Genomic DNA, 21600 nt, shown 5'->3' on the forward strand with positions numbered 1-21600 from the left:
CTGTTTAGTGAGGCTCTGCAACTCAGTGAGACTCTGTTTCAAAAATAAAGACTAGAGCTGGGCTTGGTGGCTCACACTTGTAATCCCAGTGTTGGGAAGCTGAGACAGGAGGATCTCACAGGTTCAAAGCCAGCCTCAGTTGCTTAGTGAGGCTCTCAGCAACTTAGTGAGACCCTGTTTCCAAATAAAGTATAAAATAGGTCTGGGAGTATAGCTCGGGGGTGGAAAAGCCCCTGGGTTCCACCCTCAGTACCACCACACACAAACACACACACAGACGCACACTAAAAAAATAGGGCTGAATAGGGCTGGGGGTATAGCTTGGAGGTAAAATGCCCCTGGGTTCCATCTACAATAATGCAAAAAAAAAAAAAAAAAAAAAGTAAATAGTCTCACTGAGTCGCCGAGGGCCTCACTAAGTAACTGAGGCTGTTCTGTCTCAGCCTCCCAAATGCTGGGATTACAAGCATGTACCACCATGTCCGTCTTATTTTTATTTTTGGACCAGTCTTGCTAGGTTGATGAGAGTCTCACTACTTGCTGAGGCTGTTCTTGAACCTGTGATCCTCCCTAGTACTGGGATTACAAGCATGTGCCACAATGCCCAGCTTGTTTACATATCTTTGAGCAAATACTGTCAGTGGACAGAGATTTAAATTCTAACTTTTTATATTCTTTGTTTTTACCAATTACATAACTTAAAAAAATATATTTTGTTGGCCCGCCTCAGCAACTTTTGAGGCCCTCCCCCTGCAACTTAGTGAGACACTGTTTCAAAATAAAGAATAAAATAGGGTTGGGGGTGTAACTCTGTGGTAGAATGCCCCCCCCCCATTCTATTCCTAGTACTGCAAACAAAACAAAACAACAATATGTGTGTGTGTGTGTGTGTGTGTGTGTGTGTGTTTTCATACTTATACATATATAGTTGAAAATAACCTTTGCTTGGCTTTTTATAAGCAGTGTGCACTTTGATGGAAAGAAATCATGCCATCTCTGCCTGTTTTTCTCTAGGGTAATCCCTTTCCTGCAATTGCATTTGGATAGAAGTATGCTCTTTTCCTAATAGAAGATGGTAATCTTGGAGAATGATCATGGAGAAGGGGATGAGCTCTGGAGAAGGGCTGCCTTCCAGATCGTCTCAGGCTTCAGCTGTTAAAACAACAGCCAAGGAATTGGAAACGAAACAGAACCATAAAGAGAAACGAGGGGGCTTTGTGCTGGTGCATGCAGGTAAGACCTTCATGGGCGAGTTGGAAGGCGAAAATAATGTTGACTTTTTTTCCCTTCTCTTGCCTCAAATACAACGAGAAATATATTTTGCTCGTGTTTACTGGAGAGGAATTGGAACCAAGGAGATTGTTTGACTTCAATATAGCAAAGACCCCCTTTGTGACTCAGTTGGAAGAACTTAAAATGACAATTTTTTAAAAAACACAAACCAGGCTTAAAATTTATTTTGGTTTTAACACTACCTAACCTAAATACCTATTATATGTGGGAAAAGTAAATACTAGGAGAAGGAAGTAAAGAATATATATAATTGCCATTATAAGTATTCCTGTAGGATTACATTTATTTCCATGTTTATTAGCAGCTATAACAGTTCATGATAGCCAAACCATAGAACCAGCCTAGGTGTCCATCAGCAGACGAATGGATTATTAAATCATGGTGTATGCACACAGTGCAATTCTCCTCAGCACTAAAACACCCTCAATATCATGTGCAGGAGAGTGGATGGAACTTGAGAATATTATGCTTAGTGAGATTAGCCAGCCATAGAAAGTGAAAGGTCAAGCTGCCATGGTGGCACACACTTGTAATCCCAGTACTTGGGAGGCTGAGACAGGAGGAAGGCAGGTTTGTGGCCAGCCTCAGTTACTTAGTGAGGCCCTCTGCAACTTAGACCCTGTTTCAAACTAAAGAATAAAAACTAGGGCTGGGGGTGTAGCCTGGAATTAGAATGTCCCTGGGTTCAGACCCCAGTATCCCCCCCCCCCAAAAAAAAAAAGAAAGAAAGAAAGAAAGAAAGGTCACATGTTTTTGTTCATGTGGGAGCTAGAGAGAAATGGGGAAACAAAGAAGACCTTAGATAAATGAGAGGAGACACTAGTTGAGGGGAGGGAGACTAAGGAGGAGGAAGGGGAGATCTGAGGATGGAAATGATTCAAATAATCCTGAGTTGATACATGACATTATTGTCATGTGTGGTTGTGAAGGTTCTATGGAGTAGGGGAATGAGGGGAACTGGGAGATAAACACAGTAAATGCTGTGTGCGCGTATATATTTGTCACTCTGAACCTTAGAATGATGTATAATTATAACACACCAATAAAGGAAAAAATAATGGTCCGGTGTGGTGGCCCTTGCTTGTAATCCCAGCATTTGGGAGGCTGAACCAGGAGGATCACAGTTTGAGGCCAGCCTCAGCTACTTAGTGAGGCCCTTTGCAACTGAGTGAGACTTTGTTTCAAAATAAAGAATAAAATATAGGGCTGGGGGTGTAGCTCGGAGGTAGAATGCCCCTGGGTTCCAACCCCAGTACTGAAAAACAACAACAACAACAACAACAACAACAACAACCCCCCAAAATCCAAACAACTTTTTATCAACCCCATACTAGATACAATGTGGTCATCTTACACTATAATTATTTAATCTTAGAGCTAGTTCAGCTTTGTAGGAAAGTTTGTAATCTTCTCTTTTCTCTTTGAAGATTCAACAATTATCTGTGAAATGAACTTACAATAGGCAGATTAACGGGAGCAAAATTGCAACAGATTTATTAACCTGCAAATATGCACTGAAACCATACAGGAAAAGGGCCAGCTGGTTGAAGAATTTTGAGCTGTGGAAAAAGGTAGGGGCTTGAGGTTCCTAGGGAAGCAGGGACTACAGCTGTGAGAGAAGGTGAAGAAAGTACAGTGGATAAATGTCTCTTTTTGTGGCACTGAGGGTTGAACCCAGGGAAATTCCACCTCTGAGCTACTCCCTAGCTATATTTTGTTTTTTTATTCTGAAGCAGGGTCTTGCTAGGTTGATGAGCATCTCACAATTTGCTGTCCTTGAACCTGTGATCCTCCTGTCTCAGCTTTCCAAGTACTGGGACTACAAGCATGTATCACCATGCCTGGCTCAATTGTCCTTATATGTACATAAACTCTTGTAGGTAACAGTCATCAGAAAGGTATGCAATATCTTGTGGTAGTTTCTAGACAAGGATATTTTGGTATGACCTCTTCTGGATCCAGATAAAGGGACTTGAGAGAAAGCCTGCTTACTTTAGTAATATGGATGTCTTCAACAGATAGAAATTTCCATAGAAAATGACAGCTTTCCAGAGTTATTCCTGCGTTTGCAGCCTTTCTGAATGGTGGTCTCAAAATATGCTAAAGAAGTATATTTTGGGGTGGCATATTTTACTCTTTTTTTTTTCTTTTATTTATTTTGTGGTACTGGGGATTGAACTCAGGAGCATTCTTCCTCTGAGCTAGACAACCACCCCTATTTTTAACTTTTAATTTGGAAATAGGGTCTTGCTAAGTTGCTGAGGCTGGCTTCCAGCTTGAAATTCTGTCTCAGCCTCCCAAGTACTGGAATTATAGGCATGTGCCATCATGTCCAGCTCAAAATATGCTAAAGAAGTAAATGTTGGGTGGGACATTTTACTCTAATCTTTTTTTCCCCTTCCCCTTTTTCCAGATTGAACCCAGGGCTGTTCTGTTTTACTTTTTATTTTTTATTTTGAAACAGTCTTTCTGAGTTGCTGAGGCTGACTTCAAATTTTCAGTCCTCCTGTCTCAGCCTTCCAAGTACTGGGATTACAGGCATGTGCCACCATACTTAGCCCGTCCGTCCTTCCTTTCTCCCTTCCTTCCTTTCTTTTTTATTCTTACTGGGGGTTGAACTCCAAGCTATAACCCCAACCCGATTTGATTTATTTGTAAAACATCTCACTAAGTTGCAGAGGGCCTTGCTAAGTGCTGAGGCTGACTTTGAACCTGTGATCCTCCTGTCTCAGCCTCCCAAGTACTGGATTACAAGTGTGCCCCACCATGCCCAGCTCTGACTCTTTCATATCTTCTTAATGTTGTATGTGAGGAAACTTAAGACTGGAGAGATTAGGTGATGTAAGTGGCTTCAGCCACACTGCCCGTTGATATTAGAGCCAGGTTGAGAAACACTATGTAACTCCTTAGGTTCCTAGAGCCTAATGCTCTTGGATTGCATCAGCCTGTGGTTTTTTTGGAGAACTATGAGGACAGATACAGTAAAGTTCAACCTCCAAGTCCTCCACTGTTTTTTTTTTTTTTTTTTTTTTTTTTGCGGGTTTGGGGATGGAACCCAGGGGCATTCGACCTCCGAGCTACAGCCCCTGCCCTATTTTGTAATTCTTTATTTTGAAACCGGGTCTCACTGAGTTGCAGAGGGCCTCACTAAGTAGCTGAGGCTGTCCGCGAACCGCGAATGCAGGGATTACAAGCGTGCGCCACCACGCCTGGCTGTCCAGGTCCTCCACTTTTAAAGGGCCTTAGAAAGCCCTTTTAAAAGGACTCTGCCCACGTCTATACAACAGTCTCCTTATTCTTTGGTCATTTTTATTTTCTCCATTCAGAATATAAATTCCATGATGTCTTTGAAAGAGAGAACTGGCATGGTCTCCTTTTAGCTTTTCTGGAGTGGATCTGTTCTTCTGCACTTGGTGTCTTGTTTGGTGTCTTGTTCCTGGGTTGGGCCACAAGTGGCCCTCGGGTGGGAGCCCTCCAGCATGGGGCTGTTTTGCTGGAACTCAGCTGTCTTTCGTTCTAAGGTGCATGTCTCTATCTTGCCGGGTCCATCTTCCTCTCAAGGATTCCTGATGGCTCCCGAGTTATCAAATTCAGACCAAAAAGCTTCCTGCTTTGGAGAGAGATTCTTGAAATGAGGAGGGAAGGCAACTTGGTTAATCTTTGGGGAACGTGACCTATTCTAGGGCCTCTGGCTGGAAAGGAGGTTTTTTTTTTTTTTTTTTTTGGTGGTACTGGGAGTGGAACCCAGAGGCATTCTACCTCCGGGCTATACTCCCAGGCCTTTTTTATATTTTATTTGGAAACAGGGTCTCCCTAAGTTGCTGAGAGCCTCACTAAGTAGCTGAGGCTGGCTTCGAACCCGCGCGATCCTCCTGTCTCAGCCTCCCAAGCTCAGGGATTACAAGCGTGCGCCACCACGCCCAGCTTGGAAAAGAGTTTTTGAACAAGGAGGTAACACATGGTATTAAAAAGAAAAGGCTATGGTGGAGAAATAAGCTATTTTAGAACTCCATATAATTAGGGAAATAGTTTTATTTTCATTGGGACTGCATTAATTTGTAGGGATTACTTATACGCAAGGTTGTTGATAACTAACACTTGATGTTTATTTTTCTTTTGATTTTTCTTTTTCTAATACAGGTGCAGGTTATCATTCTGAATCCAAAGCCAAGGAATATAAACATGTATGCAAGCGAGCATGTCAGAAGGTATGACCGAGATGTGCATGATCTAAAGGTTTTAGTTTTGAACATAAAGCAGTTTACCTTGAAATTCAATATTTTTTTTTGTGGTACTAAGGATGGAACCCAGGGGCATTCTACTCCTGAGCTATACCCCCAGCCCTAATTTTTATTCTTTATTTTGAAACAGGGTCTCACTGAGTTGCAAAGGGCCTCACTAAGTAGCTGAGGCTGCCTGCGAACCATAATTCTCCTGTCTCAGCCTCCCAAATGCTGGGATTAGAAGCATGCGCCACCATGCCTGGTGAAATTCAAAGTTTTTAGGTTTCATTTATAGGACATTCTTTGGTTTGACCACAAAATTATTTTGCTCATATTTGTGGGGTCTTGTTTTGCTTTTTTCTGTGTTTTCAATTCTCTGAATGATGCTTAGCTTTTCCTCTCCTCCCGATCGAAGCTTGTATTTTTGGAATTGTGGGTACATAACCATATCTCTTTAATTTATGCAAACGCATTGAACTCTAAAGTAGGGCTAGGAAAAGCTGCTAAAAGACAGCCAGTGTAGCTGGGCATGGTGGCGCACGCTTGTAATCCCTGTACTTGGGAGGGGGAGACAGGAGGATCACGCAGGTTCGAAGCCAGCCGTGCTGGCTTAAGAGACCCTGTTTCCAAAAATAAAAAAAATAGGTCTGGGAGGGTAGCCCGGAGGTAGAAGGGCTTCCATAGTACTACACCCCCCCCAAAAAAAAAAAAAGACAGCCAATGTCTTTCCATGAAGGGAAGGAAAAAGAATCATAAGAAAATGAAATTGGGTGCTTTTCCTAGATTACCTTGTACTTACGCCTCTGGTTTTCCTCATGTGTGTGCACTGCAGCAGATTTATTGCCATTCCTGGGTTAAGCCCTTCCATTCAGTTGTGCTCCCCCTCCTCTGGTTCTTCTCTTAAGTTTTTATTGGATTTTTTTTTTAAGTTTTTGTGCATTACAATTAAACAGAATAGTTGAATTCATTGGTACAATTTATATCTGCAAAACATTCCCTTTGGTTTTTAAGGTTTTGCTAAATTGTTGACTACTTGGTCTCAGAAGAAATAACTTTTTCTCTTATAGTAAAACTTTCTATTACTTTTTTATGTAAATAGAATGTTAATTGGATCCTGCATATCAAGTAAATAATAAGTCTCCAACTCATTTCATATTTATTTATGTATGGTTTAAAAGAAAGATAATACTTTATATTAGAGTTGACAGCTTTTTCTTATGAATGGAATGCCATAACAAGTAAGAATATTTTATTATAGAAATTTTAAAATAATAATACTAAAAGTGATCTATGCTATTTTATATTTTTTCTTGTTTTTCAGAGTGTGAAAGCATATCTCTTTTTTTTCTTGTGGTCCTGGGAATTGAAACCAGGCGCATTCTACCTCCAAGTTACACAGCTAGCTGTTTAATTTTTCTTTTTTTTGTTTTTTTTTGGCACTGGGATTGAACCCAAGGGTGTTTTACCTCTGAGCTATAAGGCAGTCCTTTTTAGTTTTTTATTTTGAAATCGAGTCTTACTAAGTTCCTGAAGCTAGCCTTCAACCTGTGCTTCTATCTCAGTTTCCCATGTATTAATTAAAACCATGTGCCACCATGCCCAGATTAATGTATTTATTGATTTAATTATTTATTTTTGTGGTTCTGAGATTGAGCCCAAGGACATTCTCCAAGTTTTACTCCCAGTCCATTTTATGTTTTGTTTTTGAAACAGGGTTTCCCTAGGTTGTTGAGAGTCTTCTTAAATTGCTGAGGCTGGCTGGGTGTGGTGGCACACGCTTGTAATCCCAGTGCTTGGGAGGCTGAGACAGGAGGATTGCACAGGTTTGCAGCCAGCCTCGGCTACTTAGTGAGGTCTGGGGGTATAGCCAGTATACAGCCAGTATAGCCTGGAGGTAGAAAAGCCCCTGGGTTACACCCCCAGTACCACACACACACACACACACACACACACACACACACATTGCTGAGGCTGATCTTGAACCTGAGATCATCTGTTTCAGCTTTCCAAGTACTAAGATTACAGATGTGTACCACCATGCCTGGATTGGGTCTTTTTTTATTTTTTGGTTTTATTTATTTATTTATTTTCCCTGGGTTTTATTTGTTCCAGAGAGAGAAAGAGAAAGAGGGAGGAAGGGAGGGAGGGAAGGAGGGACAGAGAGAGAGAGAGAGAGAGAGAGAGAGAGAGAGAGAGAGAGAGAGAGAGAGAGGGGCAGTTCTTGATTTCTATTTATTTATTTGTTTGTTTGTTTATTTAGTGGAACTGGGGATGGAACCCAGAGTCACCCCTAGCCCTATTTTTTATTCTTTATTTTATTTTAATTTTTTTGGTGGTACTGGGGTTCCTGGAAGCCCTTCTGCCTTAGGGCTACACTCCCAGACCTATTTTATATTTTTATTTGGAAACAGGGTCTCATAAAGCCAGCGCTGCTGGCTTTGAACCTGCGTGATCCTCCAGTCTCCGCCTCCCAAGCGCGGGGATTACAAGTGTGCATCACCATGCCCGGCTTTATTCTTTATTTTGAAACAGGGTCTCACTGAGTTGCAGAGGGCATCATTAAGTAGTTGAGGCTATCTGGGAACCACGATCCTCTTGTCTCAGCCTCCAAAATGCTGGTATTACACCATGCCCGGCTCTTTTTGTTAATTTGATTGGAGTTTTAATAGTTCATTTAGAAAACAGTTTGCCTTGTCTCTCTCTCTTTTCTTAATATGTACCCAAGAAAGCAAGGTGATTTTTGTAGACTTTACTCTCTGTAGTTTTTATTATAACAGATATGCTGGGTGCAGTGGTGCATACCCGTTAACCCTAGCAACTCAGGAAGTCAAGGCAGGAGAATTGCAAGTTTTAGGCCAGCTAGAGCAGCTTAGCAAGATCCTACCTCAAAATAAAGACAAAATGCGCTGGGGACATGGTTTAGTGGCAGAATGCTCCTGGGTTTGATCCCTAATATTATCAAAAGGAAAAAAATAAGCTGGGCATGGTGGCGCACGCTTGTAATCCTGACATTTGGGAGGCTGAGACAGGAGGATTGTGGTTCAAGAACAGCCTCAGCTACTTAGTGAGGCCCTCTGCAACTCAGACCCTGCTTCAAAATAAAGACTAAAAAATATGGCTGGAGGTGTTGCTCAGAGGTAGAATATCCCTGGCTTCCGTTCCATCCCCAGTAACACCCCCTACAAGTATGTATGTTTATATCCCAAGTACTGGGGTTACAAGTGTGCACCGCTATGCTCAGCTGTTCCTTGTTCTTAAACAGGATGAAATTGTTTAATTTGTGAGACTTATGAATATAAAAGTTAATTGTAACTGGATTTTAGTTTTCTCATTTTTTTCAGTAGGAAAACTCTTTTTGTTAAAATTTTTATTTGTGGTACCGGAGATTGAACCCAGAGGTATTCTACCTCCAAGCTATACCCCCATACCTAAAAATATATATATATATATTTTTCATATATATATATGATTTTTAAATTTTTAAAATTTTTTTAACTCCAGGTTATACTCCGAGACCTATTTTATATTTTGTTTGGAAATAGGATCTCACTAAGTTGTTGAGAGCCTCACCAAGTAGCCAAGGCTGGCTTCGAACCTGTGTGATCCTCCTGTCTCAGCCTCCCAAGTACTGGGAATACAAGCGTGTGCCATCACACCTGGCTTTGATTTTTAAATTTTGATGCAAAACACATAATAGTATCTAAAATACTTGTCAAAGTTATACTTTGATCTGAGGATTCTGACATGCCTCTGTTATTAAGAGACACTTATTTTTTCCATAGGTGTGGGTGAGGAGAGTAGTAATAGCAGGAGAAATTATTAGCTTAGTCTGAGATCCAGTTATTTATGCAAAATATGAATTGTCAGAATATTTGAACCAAATGGAATTCAAGTAATTTTTTTGTTTTGACTTGCCCTAATATCAATAAAACCCTTCCACTTACTAAATTTCTTGCACCTGATATTTAGTGGCTAGATTTTCTTCATTGTTTAATTTGGATAATATTAAGTGGCCTATATCGTAAATTAACCTGAATATAAATACTGCTTATTTGAAATCTGAGTAGTTTATGCTTAAAGTATGAAGAGTTGGAATTGAAAGTCGATTTTTTTTTTAAACTTTGACTGTCTCCTACATTTTTAAGCCTTTGGGAAGTTTCTGGGTATGTTTCAGACTTGTGGTTTTGTAGGAAATAATTTCTCCCTTTGGTTTATCATAGGCAATTGAAAAGCTACAGGCTGGTGCCCTGGCTACTGATGCAGTGACTGCAGCTCTAGTGGAACTTGAGGTATTTCTTTTCTCTGTTTGTTTTATTTAAAACATTTTTGAATTTATGTCTTTTGTTCTGTATGTGTATGTGTATGTGTGCGTTTGTGTGCATGTGTGTGTGATTGGAGATTAAGCCATTGAGCCCAGGGACATTCTACCTCTGAGCTATACCCCCTCCACCCCATTTTATTTGGAAACAGGGTCTTGCTAGCTTGCTGAAAGCCTCGTTGATTTGCTGAGATTGTCCTCAAATCTTCTATCCTCCTATCCCAGTCTCCCAAGTACAGGTGATTGCAGGTGTGTGCCACCATACCTGGATTTTTTTTTTTTTTTTTTGTGGTACTGAGGATGGAACTTAATTCTACCTTTGAGCTATACTTGTACCCCAGCCCTATATTTCATTTTTTTGTTTGTTTGTTTTGAAACAGAGACTTGTTAGGTTGCCGAGAGCCTCACTAAGTTGCTGATACTGGTATTGAACCTGTGAACCTTCCATCTCAGCCTCCCAAATACTAGAATTATAGGTGTATATCACGATTTTATTTATTTATTTATTTATTTTGGTGCTACTAGGGATAGAACCCAGGAGCTTTCTATCACCAAGCCACACTCCTAGACCTAATATTTTTTTATTTTATTTGGAAACAGGGTCTCCCTAGATAGCTGAGGCTGGCTTCGAACCTGTGTGCTTCTCCTGTCTCAGCCTCCCAAGTACTGGGGTTACAAGTGTGCACCGCTATGCTCAGCTGTTCCTTGTTCTTAAACAGGATGAACTTTTTTAATTTGTGAGATTTATGAATATAAAAGTTAATTGTAACTGGATTTTAGTTTTCTCATTTTTTTCAGTAGGAAAACTCTTTTTGTTAAAATTCTTTTATTTGTGGTACCGGAGATTGAACCCAGAGGTATTCTACCTCCAAGCTATACCGCCATACCTAAAAAATTTTATTTTTTGTTTTGAAACAGGGTTTCGCTAGATTGCTGAGTCTCGCTAGTTTTCTGAGGCTTTCCTTGAACATGCGACCTCCCCATCTCAGCCCCCTAGTACTGGGATTATGAGTGCAGGCTACTATGCCTGCTCAAAAATTCTTACCATTGACACCCCAAAAGTGATATATGTTTTGTTGTAGAAAAAAAACAAAAAATTCCATCTGGGCTTGGTGGTGCATGCCTGTAACCCCAGTACTTGGGAGGCTGACACAGGAGGATCGAAGACTTTCAGCTAACCTCAGCCACTTAGTGAGATTTTGCAACTTAGTGGGAACCTATTTCCAATAAAAAATAAAATAGGGCTGGGGGTAAAGCTCGGAGGTAAAATGCCTCCATATTCAATCCCCAGTTCCAGAACAAAGCAAAACAAAGAATTCCAACTGTCTGGAAGTGTCTAATGTTGAAAGATTATTGCAGATATATAACTTGAAGCTATGCACTGTGAAATACCTTCTTTTCAGTGTGATTGTTAGTTTTGTCCCCACCTCACGGAAATTGAGCAGAGAGGCTGTCAGGCTTGTCTTAATTCTTTGTATTCCAGACCGAGGGTCTTTCAGTTCTCTTAACCTGGATTTCCGTGACTTTGTACAAGGGCCAGGGAGGCTCAGACTGGAGAAGATGCATTTACGTCAGGCAGGGTTATTGTTGATAAATGTTTTTCTGGATAAGGCTACTTGGGGGATAAACTCAGCCATTGAGATGAGATAGTGACGAGTATGAGGGAGGAGGAGATCAAGTAGACCTTCTCAGATTGACTGGATTGTGGCCTTGGTTTAGGCTGCATGTCACAGGCATTTCAATTGCCGCTTTCTTTCAGAATTGCTCAGGAGTTTACTAAAAGTGTCTATGGATCACTTCCTTTCACTGGGTAGTTAGTTGCTTTGTAAAAAAATTTTTTTTGATCCCAGCATTTGGGAGGCTGAGACAGGAGGATCTGGGTTTGCGTACAGCTTCAGCAACTTAGTGAGGCCCTTTGCAACTCAGTGAGACCCTGTTTCAAAAGAAAAAATAGGGCTGGGAGTATAGCTTGGAGGTAGAATGCCCCTGGGTTCCATCCCCAGTACTGGGAAAAAAAAAAAAAATTTTTTTTTTTTTTGAGGATGGTACTGGGGATAGAACACAGGGCATTCTACCTCTGAGCTACATTCCATTTTCTTTCTTTTTCTCTTATTTTATTTTTGAGGGTATACCCTCAGCCCTATATTATTTTTTATTTTGAAGCAGGGTCCCACTAAGTTGCAAGGTCCTTACTTTGCTGAGGCTGGAAGCTGAGACAGGAGGATCACCGGTTCACGGCCAGCCTCATCAAGTTAGTGAGATCTTGTTTCAAAAACCAAGAATAAAAAAGCTGGGCGTGGTGGTGGGTGCACACTTGTAATCCCAGTATTTGGGAGGCTGAGACAAGAGAATTGCAGTTCACAGACAGCCTCAGCTACTTAGTGAGGGCCTTTGCAACTCAGTGAGACTCTTTCAAAATAAAGAATGAAAAATCGGGCTAGAGTGTGGCTCAGAGGTGGAATGCCCCTGGGTTCCATTCCTGTCCTCCCCACCAAAAAAAAAAGCATGTGCAACCATGTCTGGGTTGCTTTGTAAATTGTCATCTCTCTTAGTAACACCTTCAACTTAGTCCTCAGCAGGTGCATACTTATAACAGGCACCAGTTCTGTTGTGGTGCCCTCCTGCTGTGGCTGATGTTTCTTATATTCGCTCTTCTCATTAGCCAGATGTCTCTGGATAATGTCACAGCTTAGCCTTGATTTAGTTTCCCATTTATAACATGAGGATAATAATAATTCTTAGACATGGTGACGTATTCCTTTAATCCTAGTTCTTGAGAGGCTGACACAGGAGGATTGCAGGGCCAAAGCCAGCCTCACCAATTTGGAGAGGCCCTGCTTCAAAATAGAATATAACAGAATAAAGTAGGGCTGGGGATGTGGCTCAGAGGTAGAATGCTCTAATAGTACACACACACACACACACACACACACACACACACACACACACACACACCACATACACACATACACACTCTCACACTCACACACACACAGAATTATGAAGATGAATTGTATATGCCAATCACTTAGAACACTGTGGTTCCTAGAAGAACCTCATGACTATTACAGTTGCTACTGTCATGGAGTGCTTTATCTGGGGCAAGTTAATTAGTAGTTGGGAGGTAATCTGAGAATAACTTTGATTTTCTCAAGTCATATGATATTGAATATTTGACTTCATTTCTCCCCTACTTTTAAAGGGAATGCTTATACCTAAAAATACATTTTGAAATAATGAGTTACTCATGAGTAAGTCACGTTTATCGTTTTGAATGATCAGGTTTTAGGAGTGGATATGAACTTAAAAAACAAGACAACAGCCAGGCCTGGTGGCGCACGCTTGTAATCCCTGTGCTTGGGAGGCTGAGACAGGAGGATCGTGCAGGTTCGAAGCCAGCCTCAGCTACTTATTGAAGCTCTTGGCAACTTAGTGAAACCCTGTTTCCAAATAAAATATAAAATAGGTATGGGAGTATAGCTCGGAAGTAGAAAGCTTCTGGGTTCCACCCCTAGTACCACCCCGAAATAGATAAATAAATAAATTTGGGGAAGAGCTTCAATTAGTTTTTTCTTTTTTTTGTACTGAGGATTGAACCCAGGGACATTCTATCTCTGAGCTATACCTCCAGCCCTATTTTATTTTTTTGAAACAGTCTTGCAGAGTTCTTGAGGGTCATACTGAGTTGCTGAGGCTGGCCTCCAACCTGCTATCCTCCTGACTCAGCCTCCCATGTATTGGGATTACAGGAACCATTATACCCTAGCTGTACCTCAATTCATTATTTCTAACCTTTTTTTTTTTTTTTTTTTAGTATTGGGGCTTGAACCCAGGGGTATTCTGTCTTCATACTATACACCCCCCCCCCCAGAGCTCTGTGGGATTTTTTCTTATTTTTTCTTAGTACTGGGGATGGAACCCAGGGACATTCTACCTCCAAGCTCCACTCTCAGCCCTATTCTTTATTTTGAAACAGGGTCTCACTGAGTTCCAGAGGACCTCACTAAGTAGCTAAGGCTGGCCTTGAACCTTGATCCTCCCATCTCAGCCTCCCAAATTTCAAGTGTGTGCCACCATGCCTGGCTCTTACTCTTTATTTTGAAACAGGGTTTTTAAGGTGTGGAGGGCCTCACTAAGTAAGCTGAGGCTGGCCACAAACCTGCAGTCCTCCTGTCTCAGCCTCCCAAATGCTGGGATTACAAGCATGCACTGTCATGCCCAGCAACAATTAATGTTTTAATCCTATCTTCATCTAAGCGTGTGCTAGTAGGTTAAAGGCCACAGCTACACGAGGTCAAGAGTTTTTCTGAATCTTAGGCACTATGTTGGAAGTCATGCTCGCGCTGCCTCCTGTAGTGTCTGTCACCTTTTCTAATGGTGATTAAGCCAGGAGAGGTTTTCAAGAGAAGAGTTCAGTTGAAGAAGTAATACTTTGGTCAATGAAATGATGGAAGAATATTGCATTATAATGTCATCTGTACTTAGAAGAATTGAAGAAACAATATTAAAGCCTTTCAGCCTACAGAGAAGTGCTGAGAGAAAAAAAAAATCTTTAATATTGGTGAATCTATTCAGTTACATCTGTCCTAGCAATTAAGAGGATGTATAGCCATTATACCTTTTCTATTTCACTTTGAGATATACTTTTTTTTGTGTGTAGTATGGGGGGTTGACCCTGGGCCATACTACCGCTGAGCTGTATCACCAGCCTTGTTTTTCAATTTTTATAATTGAAATAGGGTCTCACTGGGTTGATGAGAATTTCATTACTTACCGAGCCTGTCCTTGAACCAGTGATCCTCCTATCTCAGCCTCCCCAGTACTGGGAGTATAGACATGTGCCACCATGCCTGGCTTGGGTTATGCTTTTTAAAATTTTTTTGCGGTACTGGGGATGGAACCCAGGGGCATTCTACCTGAACCCAGGGGCATTCTACCTCTGAGCTACACCCCCTATCCTATTTTTATTCTTTATTTTGAATCAGGGTCTCACTGAGTTGTGCAGGGCCTCGCTAGGTAGCTGAGGCTGTCTGCGAACTGTGATCCTCTGGTCTCAGCCTCCCAAATGCTTGGATTACAAGCCATGCCTGGCTTGAGATATACTTTTTGATTAAAGAAATTATGCAATTTAAACTTGCATGTTATGTTATACCTTTTTCAGATATTAAAAATTGATATGAGTTTCTTGAACATGTTATTATGAATTAAAATGACTTAAATGGTTTAGTTATTGGCTAGAAATGGTTTCTTGCCTTGTGTTTAAAACTATATGATAATTTTTATCGATTTCAGCCAGGTATTCTGGGGCACACCTGTAATTCCAGCACTTGGGAGGCTGAGACAGGAAGATCTCAGGTTCGTGGTCAGCCTCAGTTACTTAGTGAGGCCTCTGCAACTTAGTGAGACCCTATTTTAAAATAAAGAAGGAGGATGTGAGGGCGATCTGGCTGCGACATCTGTCACCCCATTGATCGCCAGGGTCGATTCGGCTGACCTGGCTGGCGAGGCGGTGTCCCCTCCCCACCACTCCATGTGTGTCCCTCGAAGCTGCGCGCTCAGTGGGAGAGGACGACTTTCCCCGAATAGAGGAGGACCGATATTCGGTCAAGGGTATATGAGTAGCTACGCTCCCCTGCTAGAACCTCCAAACAAGTTCTCAAAATAAAGAAGGAAAAATAGGGCTGGGGGTGTAGCTTGCAGGTAGAATGCCCCTGTGTTCAATCACAGTACTGGGAAAAAAAATTATATATATATATATATATGTATATATGTATGTGTTTGACAAGCACTGATGTCAATTTGACTCACTGGAGGAAGCAGAGGTGAAATAGAAGGAACTTGCCACGTGTGACTTATGCTGGCCACCTAGATACATCATTTCTAAGCTCTTCTCAGAAACTGCTGATCATTTTTTCTTGTTTACTATGAAGAACAAGTGTTGTTATCCTAGTACTACCACTTCTGGACACCAGAGGGGGTGTTTTCTTTTTTTAAATAAAACAGGGGCAGGGGTATCTAAGTCCTTACCTATTAATCTGACCAGCTTTTCCCTTGGGGTTTTGGGAGAGAAGTTGGTCACTCCTGTATGAGATGTGTTTTGCAGTGTGAAAATGAAAATATGACTCCGAAGTGCATTTTGTATATGTTCAAAATACGGGGAAGGGAGTCGAAAGGTCAGTTTATAGATCACATTTTAGTGAGTTATTGAATTAGTCCATTGTTCTATATAGCTTTTATAGGTTATCTCTATAACTGATAAGAAAGAGAATTGTGTTCATTTGATAGTACAACTGATTTTTCTCATAATAGAGATGGTTAATATTGTGAAAGAATTAGTCCTTATATCTGGGACTATACATTTGAAAGACAGCTGCTTTCTTGGCCACTTTTTAAAAATTATTTATTTATTTATTTATTTTTTGTGGTGCTGGGATGAAATACAGGGAGCTTCTATCTCCGGGCTACACTCCAGACCTATTTTCTATTTTATTTGGAAACAGGGTCTCACTAAGTTGCTGAGAGCCTCACCAAGTAGATGAGGCTGGCTTCGAACCTGTGCGATCCTCCTGTCTCAGCCTCCCAAGTACCGGGATTATAAGCGTGCGCCACCACGCCCAGCTCTTGGCTGCTTTTGAACTAGTTTGGTTCAGATAGTGACAGTGGATTTAAAATTCCAGACTTTAATTTTGTACATTTCTCATAGCTTAACTTCTGATGTGAATTTCTTATTTGAGGAAATTGCATAGAGTTCTTGGTGAGTCGTGTTGCCATCATTTCCTTAGGATTGGTCATAAAATAAAAGGTCTTTAATGGACTGTGATTGAAAATGAACTACTACAATGCGCCTTTGGCACATCGATCTTGTTCCAAAAAAGTACTAAGAACAACCAGGCATGGTGGCACACGCCTGTAATCCCAGCCCTTGGAAGGCTGACAGGAGGGTCGTCAGTTCTCAGCAATGTAGGTAAGATTCCTAGCAACCTAGGGAGACCTGTTTCAGAACAAAAGATAAAAAAGAAAGACTGGGGGATGTACCTTGGAGTTAGAAAGCCCCTGAGATTGATTCCCAGTAAAACAAACAAACAAGCAAAAACCCCAAACACCTGCTATAAAAAAGGCCTAATAGAGCTGGGTGTGGTGGTGCACGCTTGTAATCCCAGCATTTGAGAGGCTGAGACAGGAGGATCGCTGTTTAAGGACAGCCTTAGCTACTTAGTGAGGCCCTTTGCAACTCAGTGAGACCCTGTTTCAAAATAAAAAGTAAAACAGTAGGGCTGGGGGTGTAGCTCGGAGGTAGAATGCCCGTGGGCTCCACCCCCAGTACCAAAAATAAATAATAAATAAATAAGAGCCCAGCGTGGTGACACACATTTGTAATTGCAGAATTCGGGAGGCTGAGACCAGAGGATCACGGTTCACGGACAGCCTTGGCTACTTAGGCCCTCCATAACTTAGTGAGACCTTGTTTCAAAATAAAGTATAAAAGCCAGGTGTGGTGGCGCACGGTTGTAATCCCCGCGCTTGGGAGGCTGAGACAGGAGGATCGCGAAGGTTCGAAGCCAGCCTCAGCTACTTAGTGAGGCTTTCAGCAACTTAGTGAGACCCTGTTTCCAAATAAAATATATATTAAAAAAAAAAAAAGGTCTGGGAGTATAGCCCGGAGGTAGAAAGCCTCTGGGTTCCACCCCCAGTACCACCAAAAAAAAAAAAAAAAAAAAAAAAAATTAAATAAAGGATAAAAAATAGGGCAGGGGTGTATAGCTTGGAGGTAGAATGTCCCTGGGTTCCATCCCCAGACCCCCCACCCCCCCAAAAAAAAAAAAAAAAAACCTCAAGCACAATGGTGCATGCCTATAATCCCATTAATTGGGAGGCTGAAACAGGAGAATCACAGAATTGAGGCCAGACTCAGCAACTTAGGGAGACCCTGATTTCAAATATTAAAAATAAATAAATAAATAAAAAAGGCTGTGTTGTAGCTTGGCTGAAGAATGCCCCTCGGTTCAGGTCCTAGCAGCACTAGCGCTAGCAGCAAGCAACAGCAACAACAGTGCTTAATAAGAGACTTTGGGAAGGTTGTAGTCTTATGTGAGAAAACTTGTGAAGCTGGCAGAGATTTTGAAGATCTTAGGACATTTGAGACATTTTGGCTAATTCATTTGAAACTGGTTATTATAGTAGGTAGAGTTTTGTGTATTAAGAATGGCAATAAGAGTAGCTTTACCTGTCATACTAGGAAGGCAAGTATACAGGCTCCTTTGTTAACAGTGCACCTTTGGGCTGGATGTAGCCGAGGGATAGGGCGTGAGCTCGTGCGTGAGGTCCTATGTTCCATCCCTAGCATCAAAGAGAAAAACAGAAAAAGTTTTGTGAACGTATTTTCAGTGGATTGTACAGTTCTTTGGTTGACTTGAGTCATTCTCGAAGACACAGTTTTATACAGGGAGCTGGTTTAATGATTGAAACTGATTTGCTAAGTACTTTAATGTTTATAGTGTAAGTTATATTGGGCATGTATTATTATATCATTCTGCTAAAAAGCAATGCATTGACTATGAATATATAGTATACTCTATTTGCTTATAAACTCTTGGGAAGTTCTTTAAGAAGTAACTTATTATTTGGATGGCTAGTATTTTGGGGTATAAGAGAAAGAAAGTAGGTATTTACATTATTATACGTTCAATTAGTATATATAACATTGTCTTTGTCTCTACATACTCTTGTACACTAGCCACGAATAAATTTCTTTCTTTCTTACTTTGGTACTAGGGATTGAATCCAGGGGTATTCTACCTCTGAGCTACACTCCTATTTTTTCTTTTATTTTTTGTTTTCAAACAGGGTTCTGCTAGGTTGCTGAGTTTGGCCTTGAACCTGCAAGCATCCTGCCTCAGCTTCCCAGGTACCGGGATTATAGGCGTGTACCACTAGACCTGGCTGCATGCATTTCTTTAAAGCAGGATCTCCCGAATATTGATCACCAATGAATAGTATGTTGAAGGTGGGCCCTAAACCAGGCCACGGGAGGCAGGGACAGACAACTGCAGGAACTGGCTACACTTTCTCCATGGGCTTTATACTTCTGTCTGCAATTGTCTGTGTGGCTCAGAGGGATAGAAAGAATATCAAAATCCTGCTAGTCTTTGAAATGTCTAGTAGTCATAGTGGTCATGCAGGTGGTGTGGTGTGCTACTGGCATTTGGGCATACCTAGGATAGAAAGGGACCTTGAGAACTGCAAAAAAGAGGGCATGTCTGCATTAAGGTCATTTCTATTTACTTGGGAAGTCCAAAATTATTGAAAAAAACCAGCATCCTTTTTTTTTTTTTTTTTTTTTTTGCGGTACTGGAGATGGAACCCAGGGGCATTCTACCTCCGAGTGATACTCCCAGCCCCATTTTTCTTTATTTTTTTCTTTATTTTTTTATTTTTTTATTTATTTTATTAATTAATTAATTTTTGTGGTACTGGGGATGGAACCCAGGGGCATTCTACCTCCAAGCTACATCTCAGCCCTATTTATTATCCTTTATTTTGAAACAGGGTCTCACTGAGTTGCAAAGGGCTTCGTTAAGTAGCTGGGGCTGGCTTTGAACCTTCACGAATCTCCTGTCTCTGCCTCCCAAGTGCAGGGATTACAAGCGTGCACCTTCACGCCCAGTGTTACACCCGGCTTTTTATTCTTTATTTTGAAACAGTCTCACTGAGTTGCAAAGGGCTTCACTAAGTAGCTGAGGCTGGCCTCGAACCGCAATCCTCCTGTCTCAGTCTCCCAAATGCTGGGATTACAAGTATGCGCCACCTTTATTGTCCTGCACAGATTTTGGTTGCAGAAGCCATCTTTCTTAATCAGATGGTAGCTGTATACTCCAGGCATCTTTCAATCTTTCTTTCCACCGAGCTAAACATATTGGAAAGGCAGCTTGTGTGCATTTAGCTCACACACATGTGAGTACCCATTGACTGGAACGTGGCTGGTGAGTGTAATTGTAGGCCGGCCACCTTTGAAAGTCTCAGTTTTCTCTTCCATTGATAATGTATTTTATTCTTTGTAATAGGCAGGGAGCAGTTTTTATGAATGTGAGGTAGAAGATGTACCTTTTTTCTTTGTAGTACTTACTGTTTTCATTGAATGAAATTGAAGTTTCAAGTTTAGATGCTCCTTTTTTTTTTTAAACTTGATATCCTTGATTATTTCAAAAGATCCTGTTTTGCAGTATTTTCGGTGGTGCTTCTGTATTTCTGTGTATTCCAGCTGTTTATGGAGTCTTTATGTTTCTCTGAATTTTTTGAGGTGTACATACACAGTTACACTTCCTGGAGTTGCATCCAGCCAAGTATCCATGTTCTTCTTGTGAAGAGGCAGAGAAAATCACCTCTCCCAAGAATTTCCACCTTCTGACCAAGGGAAATGTGTCCTGAGGAGCTGTGCGCAGATGGGAGGCAACTTGTTTGCTTGCTCTGCTGCTAGAGCATTGGTTTAATTAGAAGACAGGCTGTGGGTGGCCATGTGCAGACAAGGAAGCACCAGACAGCCCAGTTAGCCTGGGACAAAGTAAGTTATGCTCTTTTAAAACGCTTTTTTTTTTTTTGAGTACTGATGCTAATTCTTGCCTTTAGCACTAAGAGGCAACTTGTAGCTTACTGATTGTGTTTACACATCAGGTACATCTGTTCTTTTTCTAAGACTCCCTACACAAAGTACCTGCTTAGTGGAAAAGCAGTGAATTTTTTCCTTTTCTTTCTTTTTTTTAGAATTAAAAAATTGGATCATTACATTTTATAGTTATTTTACACTGTATCGAAACCCTGTATTAGTTGTTGACCAAGGGAAATACTTGAGTACAGAGCTTGTCATGTTTTATTTTGTTTTGATGGGACCATGAAGAATTACTGTTGACCTTTTGAGCCATTTCTTGATGTGCTGTGTGGACCTCATCAGATATATTCAACTTGGCTGAATTTTATAGATTTGATCTAAGGTCAGGCTTAGCAGTTCCTGAGTAGCATGCAGCTTTATTTTCCTCTGGGAGTTGTTATTCTTAAAACTGTACTACATTTTGGAATTCAGTTTTGATTTATTTTATTTTATTTGTTTTTTGGTACTAGGTATAGAAGCCAAGGACATTCTACCTCTGAGGTATACCCTCAGCACTATTTTATTCTTCTATTTTGAAGCAGGTTCTCACTAAGTTGCAGAGGGCTTCACTAAGTTGCTGAACTGGCTCCAAACCTGCGATCCTCCTGTCTCAGCTTCCCAGGTTCTGGGATTACAAGTGTGTGCCACCGTGCTTGGCTAGTTTTGAACTATTTAAAGTAATAATTGGTAATATGGTAGAGTTGGTTCCAATCCTGTGTTTGACTATGTGGAAGCATCCAGAATTGGAGACTTTTGAGGGCAAAATATCTTTTAGTCCTAAATTTGTAGGAATGTTATCTAAAAAGAATTGAATTAGATATATTGGTTCTAGAATTTATAGCATTGTGATTTTTATATTAGTGTGTGTGTGTGTGTGTGTGTGTGTGTGTGTGTGTGTGTGTGTGTTGTGTGTGTGTGTGTATGTGTATGTGTGTGTGCATGTATTTGTGTTTGGATCAATATGTAACATTCAAACCATCAAGTTTACATTCCAACTACATTTTTGTTGTTTTTGTTTTTATGCTCTTTATAATGAAGAAATTAGGCTAAAAGATATTTTTGTATTCACCAAAATCACAGCTGATAGCATGATGCTTGATGTGAAGGGCCGCTGTTTGATTTTT

At 40.9% G+C, this 21600-nt stretch overlaps 1 protein-coding gene across 3 annotated transcripts in view; it reads left to right on the top strand.

The window, feature by feature from the left end:
* Window positions 1-1088: 1088 nt before the first annotated feature.
* TASP1 (taspase 1) overlaps window positions 1089-21600 on the top strand; it is a gene marked incomplete at both ends in the record, with an annotated part of 259575 nt that continues 239063 nt past the window's right edge. For all 3 annotated transcript variants that reach the window (XM_080716070.1, XM_080716071.1, XM_080716072.1), the window contains 3 exons: window positions 1089-1233; window positions 5434-5501; window positions 9737-9805. In XM_080716070.1, coding sequence (XP_080572196.1) covers window positions 1089-1233; window positions 5434-5501; window positions 9737-9805 — 282 coding nt within the window. The remainder of the gene's footprint in view (window positions 1234-5433; window positions 5502-9736; window positions 9806-21600) is intronic.

Source organism: Muscardinus avellanarius, assembly GCF_963383645.1.
Source record: "Muscardinus avellanarius genome assembly, chromosome: 19".
Classification (NCBI taxonomy): domain Eukaryota; kingdom Metazoa; phylum Chordata; class Mammalia; order Rodentia; family Gliridae; genus Muscardinus; species Muscardinus avellanarius.